Source organism: Zootoca vivipara, chromosome 2, assembly GCF_965207765.1.
Source record: "Zootoca vivipara chromosome 2, rZooViv2.hap1.1, whole genome shotgun sequence".
In the NCBI taxonomy this organism is placed as follows: domain Eukaryota; kingdom Metazoa; phylum Chordata; class Lepidosauria; order Squamata; family Lacertidae; genus Zootoca; species Zootoca vivipara.
Window position 1 is genome coordinate 119,944,249 of NC_142584.1, and position 11,281 is coordinate 119,955,529.

The 11,281-nt window shown below is 45.0% G+C and overlaps 1 protein-coding gene across 9 annotated transcripts in view; it reads left to right on the plus strand.

Annotated features, from left to right (window-relative positions):
- Positions 1–11,281, plus strand: part of LOC132591243 (uncharacterized) — a 75,168-nt gene that overhangs the window by 60,070 nt on the left and 3,817 nt on the right. For 4 of the 9 annotated variants that reach the window (XM_088663812.1, XM_088663813.1, XM_088663811.1 and 1 more), the window contains one exon: positions 286–1,699. In XM_088663812.1, coding sequence (XP_088519938.1) covers positions 286–1,316 — 1,031 coding nt within the window. In that variant the 3' untranslated portion in view covers positions 1,317–1,699. Of the gene's footprint in view, positions 1–285; positions 6,911–8,801; positions 8,861–9,561; positions 9,740–9,861; positions 9,989–10,984; positions 11,069–11,281 lie in introns of those variants that run through there. The other 5 variants (XM_060268877.2, XM_088663804.1, XM_088663803.1 and 2 more) reach the window with 5 other exon arrangements.

Here is an 11,281-nt window from a genome sequence, read left to right on the forward strand (position 1 = left end):
ACATCTTTGCTATCTGAAGGACCATAGATGTTTCACCTCAGCATAGAAGGTTCTCTTGGTGCTCAGGGTTACATGGAAGTTGAAGGTAGAACTGGATACTAAGGGTTCTTGAGCCTATTTGCAGATTTCCTTTCCTTTCCTAAAAATGTAGTACATGGGAGAGGGATGAATACTGGAGGTGCTAAAAGAAGAGAAGGTGCTGATTTAGTCTTGCTGTGTGTTAATTTCTCTTGTTCTCTTCCTTCAATACCTAACAATATTCTCTTTCCCCCAACTTTAAACCAGGTGATGGAGGAGGCAATCAGAATATTGAAGGGCCATCTGCAAAGTACTTCAGTGTGAGTGAACACCTTAGCACACATCTACAAACTAACACAGGGGATAAACCTTTTAAATGTATGGAGTGCGGAAAGAGCTTCAGTCGCAGTGCAATCCTTACTAAACATCAACGGATTCACACAGGGGAGAAACCCTTTAAATGTTTGGAGTGTGGAAAGAGCTTCAGTGAAAATGGAAAACTTACTATACATCAACGAACTCACACCGGGGAGAAACCCTTTAAATGCATGGAGTGCGAAAAAAGTTTTGCTTATACTTTCAGCCTTAGAAATCACCAGCTAATGCACAAAGGGGAAAAGCCCTATACATGTATGGATTGTGGAAAGGGTTTTAGTGATAGTAGAATTCTTAGAAGACATCTACGAACTCACACAGAAGAGAAACCTTTTAAATGTATGGAGTGTGGAAAGAGCTTCAGGGAAAATGGAAAACTTACTAGACATCAACGGACTCACACAGGGGAGAAACCATATAAATGTTTGGAGTGTGGAAAGAGCTTCAGTCAAAAGGGAAAACTTACTATACATCAACGGACTCACACAGGGGAGAAACCATATAAATGTTTGGAGTGTGGAAAGAGCTTCAGACGGTGTTCACACCTTACTGTACATCAACGGACTCACACAGAGGAGAAACCCTTTAAATGCATGGTGTGCGGAAAGAGCTTCCGTCAAAATGGAACACTTAATATACATCAACGGACTCACACAGGGGAGAAACCCTTTAAATGTGTGGAGTGTGGAAAGAGCTTCAGTCAAAATGGAAAGCTTACTAGACATCAACGAATTCACACAGGTGAGAAACCATTTAGATGTATGGAGTGTGGAAAGAGCTTCTGTCAAAATGGAACACTTACTAGACATCAACGAATTCACACAGGTGAGAAACCATTTAGATGTATGGAGTGTGGGAAGGGTTTCATTGAGAGTAGAGATCTAAGAAATCACCAACAAACTCACAGGGCAAAAACCATTTAAATATTATCATACTCATGATAATATTTTATTCTCTTGTTAATTATGCTGTTTTAAATGTGTATTTTATATTTGACGTCACTTAGGAATGTTTTTAAAAATGTTTTAAGATTATTAATTTTTGTTAACTTTGTGTTATGTATGTATTCTGTAGTTAATCTCCATTAGAAATCTTTAAGATAATATTTTAGTTTCCTGTTAATTATGTTGCTTTGACTGTATACTTTATATTTGTCTTTTTTCAGAAATGTTGGATTCTGGATTGTTTTATTGATGTTTTAATATGCTGTAAACGGCTTTGAGATTTTTCTTAAAATATAAAGCAGTAGAGAAATGAAATAAATAATAATAATTAATAAAAATGTATGGAGTGTTACAAAACATCAGCAAGCTCACAGAGAAGTAGCTGTTTTAATGGAAGAAGTTGGGAAAGTATTTCAATTATAATGGAGTTCTTAAAAAGCACCTATCATACTGTTACAGGGGACAACCCATTCAGATGTATGGAGTGTACCATGTTTTCCCCCCAGAGTTCACTTTGTCCCTCATATCAGCAAAGATAGGGAAATATCAATTGTAAATGTATATGTAAAATGTATATTTGATGCTCTGGTGTTTGTATGGAATGTTGTACATATATGTATTAAAGCAGGGGTCCCCAGACTACGGCCCGGGGGCCGGATGCGGCCCAATTGGCCTGCCAATCCGGCCCGCGATGACCCCCGCCGCCCGCCCTTACGGCACGCAGCGCGGCAGCACTCTTCCGGGTTGGGAAAAAAGCGCCGAAAATCCTTTGTGCGCATGCGTATGGGCCTCTCCCGACCCGGAAGAGGTCATTTCTGGTGCACTTCCGGGTCGGGGGAGGCCCATACGCATGCGCACAATGGATTTTCGGCGCTTTTTCCACCCTGGAAGCGCGCTGCCGCGCCAGTAAGCACCCGTGCGCATGTGCACGGGCGCGCACTCCCCCGCCCGCCAGCCCGCACAGGCGCGTTCCCCCGTCCTCCGGCCCGCCGCGCGATCGGCGCGGTGGGAACCGGCCCAAACGCCGGTAAGTCTGGGGACCCCTGTATTAAAGCAATGAAGGTAATGTCTTATAATAGTAAGTATAATGAAAGATACAATGTACTGTTAGGGATGTGCAGAATGTGACTCTCGAAGGGCTCATTGAGAGTGAACATGTTCTGAGAGTCCGTTGATACTTGGTCTTTGGCAGAGAGAATTGGGAATGGAAAGTTGTGAAAAGTGGAGCACGACAGTGGTGTTTAGGAAGCAGGATTGGCTCTGGAATCCTAGAACTGTGGAGTTGAAAGGGCATCCAAGGTCTTTTAGTCCAACTCCTTGTTATAAGAACAGCAGCATAAATCACATTTTTATAGTCTTAGAATATTAAAGTGTCAGGTGTGACTTCAGCCTGAACGTAGCAGAGTGTTGCGCAATCTGGAAGCTTCTGGCGGTAGTAATGACTAGACATCTGGACGCAGAATAACTATTTACAGGATTTATTAAATAAAAGAAATCCAGAGTTTCTATGTACAACTTTAGAACTCAAAAACAAAGTAAAATGAATCCTTTCCTCTCTGTCTCTTTCTCACAACTGTTACAGTATTTCTCCTCCTACACTCACCACACCACATACTGTTCTAGCTTTCTCTGATAACAGGACCCAGTGCTAATCTTCAACCAATGAGAGAGCAGTTGCTATGGCTGAGGCAGACCTTGGCTTTCTGCCCAGTGTTAATTGCTTGTCCCAGAGATAATAGTGTGAAGAAGAAATCTGATGGTTTCTCATGCTACCAATTTAGCAAAACCCGAACAGTCCCCCCCCCCCGAGTTCACTTTGTCCCTGCTGAGTCAGAGGGAGGTTTGTTTTGGCTTAAAGCAGGCTCTCCAATTACAGCAGCAGTCAGTGAATCTCAGCCTGTGTTAAGCAACAAAGCTGTGCATGATAACTGTGCATTTACTGCATAGGAAAATGGGACATGCTGGATGGAAAAGTATTTTGAAAATGCCTATGCTAGCTGATGGGTGCAAGCTAAAGAATTGTGATAAGTGTCTGGATTGCAATGTTTGCAAAAAGATTTAAACTCACAGAGTGTCATATCCCGAGAGTGATAGAGTGAGTAATTGGTCCATTCTCCTTAACGATAGTGGATGACGCAACGCGTTATTCTTGGTGTTGCAATAAAGGAACAATGAAAACACAGAAAGACTGGAAAGTCATTGTTTTACAATAGCTTTTCTTTTTTATAATATTAATTCCCCCAAAATGACAAAAATAAAACAACCACAATACAAATTCATACCAAACACAGAAAAATGACTTTCCCCCTAGTCCCTTCCCTGGTTCATTATTTATCATCATACAACATGTCCATTGTAAATTTTAAAAAGAATTAAAATTACTTATTGTCCATTCATAATATTACAATTAAAGGTAAAGGTAAAGGGACCACTGACCTTTAGGTCCAGTCGTGACCGACTCTAGGGTTGCGGCGCTCATCTCGCATTATTGGCCGAGGGAGCTGGCGTACAGCTTCCAGGTCATGTGGCCAGCATGACAAAGCCGCTTCTGGCGAATGAGAGCAGCGCACGGAAACACTGTTTACCTTCCTGCTTGGAGCGGTACCTATTTATCTACAGTGGAATCTCGGTTTATGAACACCTCAGTTTACAAATTTTCAATTTACGAACGCCGCGGACCCATCTGGAACGGGCGTTCCACTTTCCATTACTTTCAATGGGAAAGTTCGCTTCAGTTTATGAACGCTTCAGTTTAAGTACACCGCGGACCGTTCTTAAACCAAGGTGTGCTTTCCCATAGCAGCGGGGAATTCAATTTACAAATGGAACACACCCAACAGAAAGTGGAACATGTTTTGCTTCCAAGGAAAAGTTCACAAACCAAAACATCTGGGTTTGCAGCGTTCTTAAACTTAAAAGTTGTTCATAAACTAAGCTGTTCTTAAACCAAGGTACCACTGTATTTCTTTCCAGGTTTTTTCATAATTATCTTTATATATATTAATATTCCTTGGTGTTAACCAAATCCCTAAATATTTCACTATGTTGTTAATATTAATACCTATTTCTTGTTGAATTTTTTTCTTTGTCATGTTTCAGGATATTTTAAACTAATAGTTTTGTCTTGTTTTTATTGAGTTTCAAACCAGCTACTTGTTCAGACTCTTGTATCTTACGTATAACCTGTTCGAGTGACTCCAAGGGTCTTCTAGTCCAACTACCTTTTAAAATAACACATAATTTTATAATTGCAATAAAGGAACAATGAAAACACAGAAAGATCGGAAAGTAATCCTTAAACTATCCTAAGTTGTTTATATTTATATATAGAATCATAGAATCATAGAGTTGGAAGAGACCACAAGGGCCATCCAGTCGAACCCCCTGCCAAGCAGGAAACACCATCAAAGCCTTCTTGACATATGCCTGTCAAGCCTCTGCTTAAAGACCTCCAAAGAAGGAGACTCCACCACACTCCTTGGCAGCAAATTCCACTGTCGAACAGCTCTTACTGTCAGGAAGTTCTTCCTAATGTTTAGGTGGAATCTTCTTTCTTGTAGCTTGAATGCATTGCTCCGTGTCTGCTTCTATGGAGCAGCAGAAAACAACCTTTCACCCTCTTCCATATGACATCCTTTTATTCATTGCTTTAAAATTCATGGCTCCATTAACGGCAAAGTGGATAAAATCCCTGGTGGCTGGCGGAATAAAGGAGATGCTGAGGGGAAGAACCAACATGGGGAGGGAAGGTGGCACAGGGAAATGTGGGCATGGCCAGTGGTTTCAGGTGAACCATTTCCCTGGGGAGGGAGGAATCTCTCTGCCCAGGTAATTGGCCCATCTTTCAGAAATCCATAGAAAGAGCAAGAAGTAGGAGGCCGAAAGCAGAGTTCATTTGGAGCTTCTCCTCCCTCTGCCAGCATTGAGCATTTGCCTATGACATAAAGTAGCCACAGCAGGTCCTGGAAGCTGCCCACAGTTGGACGTCACCCCCAAAGTTTCCCTCCTCCATCACCTCCCGAGACAGACGGATGCCAACAGCGTCTCTTTGCCTGCCGAGGATTTCACCCGGGACCTTCTGCATGCAAAGCATTGTATTTGAGACCTTTAAAAAACATAAATCATTTTTTTCCAATACAGCTTTGTCATACAACTACCATAATATCACAGAATGATGACCTGTGTCTAATCAAAGACATCACCAAAAAAGACACCTTTGACACCTTCTGGTCTCCCTTGAATGAAGAAGAATAGGGTATTTTAATGCCATCATCATCACGGTGGTATTTGTGGGTGGGGATATAATGATTGGAAATGTCTAGCCAAGCAAATTGGTAGTTGGGTTCCAATTGAGGGTATTGAGCGAGGCAACATGGCCGTGATGTGAGATTGAGGATTGGAGTGTGAGATGTCTTTGATTAGACACAGGTGGAGTGTGAGGCGTTCTGTATGGTTCTCCACCTCCATTTCCATCCTCTCAACAACCATCCTGCGAGGTAGGCTGGCCTGAGATGCAGGGACTGCCCCAAGGTCTCCCAGTGACGGCATCTGAACACAGCTCTCCCAGCTGCAACACAGGAGCCACTGCAGCACCTTGACTTGTGATCAAGACGTTTTGATAGGCCTCCCAAGTCCCCAACGTGAGGCTGGGTTGATTTCTTCGCCTCAAAGAGGATCTTGAAATGCAAAACTGTGTTCAGAGGAGGGGGAGACACCCCCCCTTGCAGTTGGATTCCCTGGATCAACCTGCCCAACACTGCAGATCCCCAGAGGGAAGGTGTGGGGAGGGGAAACTTTCCATGTCTTCATCTCACCCCCCCTCCCAACCAAATCCTTTCCTTTTCTCCCGTCCCTGCTGGTGGTTGAATGTTATGCAACTTCACACCCCCTCCCCTCTTTATCATTGCACCCAGAGCCCCCCATCTCCCCCCCCTTTGGCTCTCTGCTGTGGGGAGGAGACCACTGTGAATTATTCATATCTGCAGCAAAAGTTCTCTCTCTGATCTGGCTGGCAGAGACTCTTTGCTTCATAGTGGGGGTGGGGGGTGGGGTGGAGAGGGCTCTTCCCATTTCTGTGAACTCAGTGGATTTAAGCAGAGGTCTTTAGTGGAGGTCTTTAAGCAGAGGCTTGACAGGCATATGCCAAGAATGCTTTGATGGTGTTTCCTGCTTGGCAGGGGGTTGGACTGGATGGCCCTTGTGGTCTCTTCCAACTCTATGATTCTATGATAAATAAAACTATAAATAAAACATGCTCTATTTAGAAGCAAAACATTCAAATAGCTCCCTTTCTACCAGTAGGAAGGGTGGGGGGTCGGAAAAGGCTGAGGGACACTGGGCTCCATGAAGGGGGGGGGAATCCCTTCCCACTACATTTCTAGGTCTCTGCTTCCAGGGATTGGGAGGGGGGTAATATACTGCGCCTCCCCCTCCCCCTGGGTCAATGAACTCTCTTCCTAGAGAGGCAGGAAGTGACGCAGGAGGGCTGGGGGGGTAGAGGCAAGGTTGGAGGGGTGGGGTCTCCATGCACATCCCCGGAAGAGAAGGAGACCTGCAAAGGAGAAGGAAAAAAGGTGCAACATTGGGGGGGGGGGTGCAGGGAGAGAGAAGAATTTGCTTTCCCTCCCCCTGAATCTACAAACGGCAGTAGGAAGGAGGGGAAGATGGGGGGCATGAAAGCAAGGAAGGTCTCCCCCTTTCCCTCTGGGAACCAGGAGAGGCAATCTGCAAGCAGCTGCAAGGGGTGTCTCCTTTCCCCCCAGAAAAGCTTTGCATTGCAGGATGAAGCCCAGAACCCTGATCATCCAGCCCCTGCCTCAGTCGGGATCATGAAAGCATAGGAGCCAAATCAGAGGGGCCCGAGGGGTCTTGTCCCCGTCCCCCCCCCCCGCCATAAGATATTTGGAAGAGCTGCCCCCAATATTTTATTAAAGTTGGCATCCCTGTATTGGGGGGGGGGAGATATGGAGGGTGGAAGAGTCTGCTTTGCTGCAGGGGAAGCAGCTGGAGAACAGAGTCGCCTCTGGATTGGGAGAGAGGGGGGAGATTTCGAGTTGGGTGGGGGTGAGAGATGGGGAATGTCAAGGAAGAGGCTGGTGTGATAAGGAAGGGGGAGCCCCCCCCCAGCTCCCCTTTCAGAAATCCTACTCTGGCAGGCTGAGGTTGCTTTGGCAGAAAGGAAAGAGCCTTGTTGGGTTTCCCATGTTGGGGGGATGCAGTTGGGGAGGGTTTGCTGTGCTGCTCTTGTGACCCAAAACTGGAGGGAAGAGGCGCATTTTCCATTTCCTGAAGCATGAAAAAGCACCTCATCAGTTTTCCTCCTGCTTGGCAAGGGAAATGGGCCCATGGATGGCAGGATTTGAAACTGATCAAGGTCTCAGGAGACCTTTAAAAAGCTTCAAGGGAAAGACTGGAGGAATTAAAGAAATGCCCCCTCCCCAGCTGGACTTGGGGGAAAGAGTGGGGGGTGAGTTTTTGATGCTGTTTATTTCCAGAAAGAGGCTTCTCCAGATATCCTCTTGGGACTTTGTAGGAAAGCAGAATCAAAGGACCCAGGAGTGGGAGATCTGGCCTGTCTTGCAGGATTGGCCCAGCGCAGAGGTGCTGAGGGACTTTTTCTGCCAGTTCTGCCAGCCTCACTCCTGCCTGGCCTCATCCCCATCCAGGTTGCCAGGAGGCCCTTATAATACTGTAGATGATCTAAAGCCCACCACCTGGGCAATGCTCACACAAGAACCCTGCAAGGTGGGCCAGGATGACAGCCAGTTTACTATTTGGATAAGCGGTGGAGACCATTACCCAGCCTGAGGGCCACATTTGCTCCTGAGCAGCCTTCCAGGGGCCACTTTCCATTGAAGGGCAAGGCCAGAGGCCAGAGTTGGTGGAGCTATGGAGCTGACTCTGAGCTTTGTCCAGGAGCTGCCTGCCTTCCAGGGATTTTTTCCAGCCACACAAAAGCCCCCCAGGAGGCAGCTAGGAAGTGTTGGAAAGGGTGTGGCGCTGGGGAAATTCCTGAGGGCCAGAGAGAGAGGATATGAGGGCCAATTTAGCCCCTGGGTCTGAGGTTCCCCACCCTGCAGTCTGGGTGCTGGGCTTACACCAGGGAGACCCAGTCTCTCATCCCCATGCTCAGGAGGGATGCCCTGTGGCCGGTTGGACCCCCTCATTATTTCTCCTCCTGTCCTTCCTCACAGTGTAGGGAAAATAAAAGGGGACACACACAAACACACACACAGGTTCCAAAGAGGAAGGACTAGGGGGCCATAAGCCACTGAACTTCATATTTCTGTCCCCTAAACTACAATCCATGTTAGCGCATAGAGTGCTCTAAATATTTCCATGTGCTCTACTAGGATGGAGCTTCTGCAACCTGGTGCCCTCCAGATGTTGGTTTTATTCTGACAGCAAATTATGCCCATAATTTACGAGTTTCCCTTATTTTCTTTATTCTAAATGTATCAAAAGGTCAGAAACTGGTTTCCTGGAGGGCTGTTCGGAGGAAAGGAAAAGTGAGGTCTGCAGAGGTATTGGCCTTAATGCTTTCTGCGAAGCTTCATAAGAGTTTGGGATTTGATCCTAGAACTTTACAAACCAAAGCTGAATGTCCCCTTTAAGACTGAGGCAGCTTATAGTATTATATAGTTCCTATAGAAAGGATTACATTCTTCCAGTTCCCTGCCTTGCACTTCCTAGAAGGGACCCACAGGAGAGCTGGCTCCTGCTTGCTTTTCTTTAGACTATACACACACACACACACACACACAGTTGCATACGCAAATACTTACTCCAAGATTCAATATTTTCTGTTTCTGTTGTGAAAATCTCAAGTGTTCCAGAGCTTTCCAGTTTTGAGCAATGATTTTCTGAGCAGCTATTAAAACACAGAGGATGAGTTCCTGATATCTCCAATCAGCATTTTAATCAATGAAAATGGTTAACAATCCCAAATTTCCGCTACATGGTGCATTTTTCCCACTAACTACTTCATATATTTTTCATAATATGTGTTTGGATTTTGCATTTTTAATAATAATTTTATGAGTATTAATTTATTAGTATTGGTATTTGTAATTTGTAAAAGGTATGCTATCTGATTAAATGTCTCCCATCATAAATAAATCCGCCTTTCTATGAACCGCTCTCAGACCTATTGGTATAGGGTGGCATATAAATCCAATTTATTATCATCTTTATAATTATAATTTATCCATTGTTCTCCTTAAAGAGCTGTTCCCTGATTTGAAGTGCCTCGTGGCAACAGCTGAGAGAGTCCCAGAAGTGGCCCAGTTCACGCCTCCTCTTCCTCTGTCCTTTCCACCATCAACGCAATGGCCTCCGGGACACCCTCTGAACAGTCTCTTCTTGAAGATGGAGTGGAAAGAGGAGCCAGGCAGCTTCCTCAGGTAGGGAAAGAGTAACGGGAGGAGGGAGGAGGGAAGAGGCACAGATGGGACAACCCAGCTTCCCTGTGTATGAGTGGGGATAATGGGGATCTAAGAGAAGCTTTGTTTTCTTCTTCTTCCAGGCCCTCTTGACCTTTGAGGAGGTGGCTGTGTTTTTCACGGAGGAGGAGTGGGCTCTGCTGGATCCAAGCCAAAGAGCTCTGCACAAGGAAGTCATGGAGGAGAATTATGAGATGGTGGCCTCTCTAGGTAAGAGCACATTTTTCTTTCTCTTGGCTGTTAGACGTTGAAGTTGTGAATCTGCTGTTTTATTCACGCCGTGTCTTCTTCTTGGCTAACCATTCTATGTATTCCATGAATACGGTCTTAACAGTGCATTCGTAAGTGACTGGAGTCCAATTTTGGATCTACACATCCTTCTACGTTAGATTTCTGGGATGGTTTCTCTCTTTTGTCCTGCATTTGTGCTTCTTCAATGTCCATTATGCCTTTGGTAAAGGAATAGAGTAGTTGCTTTTGAAGACAATAATCAGGCATCCGAACAACATGACCAATCCAATGAAGTTGATGTTGAAGATTGTAGTTCATAGCAGCACTGTACTTTTGTCAGTAGGTAACTCTTCATAAGCAGATATTGTGGTATGAATTCCCCCCTAAAACCTGTCTGCATCCTGAGGGGGTAGAGAGGCCAGCTGGCTAGCCCCCAGCTGGCTCATGGCCTCCCAGCCGACATGCTGGATGATCCCCCGATCTCTGGAGCAAACGTAGCCAGCGACCGAGGCTTCAGAAGTGTGGACACACGATATTAGCAGAGCGTACTACGCAACAGAAGTGGCGACGAGAGGCTTGTGAAAGCATAATTGCAAGCAGGTTTATTGAGCATAAATCAGGACAAAGAAAAACATGTCTTCTCTCTTTCGTATCCTCAGACAGAGTCACAAAAGCAAAAGCTATACATAACAGAAGTTCCCAGCAGACTGCTGGAACGGAAACAGACATGTGACATGTAACAATCTCACATGTCTGCCCTTAAGGTGGACTGGAATATCCCAACAAAACCTATGTAAAATCTACAGAGAGACTCACAAGGTAATAATGGTGGCATGAAGTTTCCTGGTTGACGTCATTTATTAGCTTTTAATGGGCCAGCAGATACTTTGCTGTCTTTGTTTCCCAAGATTTTGAATATTTTTATACAGTCACATATGACATAAACAGCACTTCTGTTTTACTTATTCCTCATAGCAGAGACTCTGATTCTCAAGTCTGAGTTCATCTCCTCGCTTGGAACAGAAAAATACAGGGATGTTATCCTAAACAAATTGAGAGGTACATACTTCCATTTTGAGACTGTACCTTTTATGACTCCTTTCAGTGTGTAGGAATATAAAAAGCACCCTTTTGGATCAGAATGAGGGCCCATCTTTTCCAGCATCCTGGTGCAGGTTTAGGTGATGTGTACAGCTGGTTAGAATGTATCAGCAAGATATTACAGAGCAGGGAGGAAGGAGAAAAATGAATACAGAGGCATGACATTTTCAC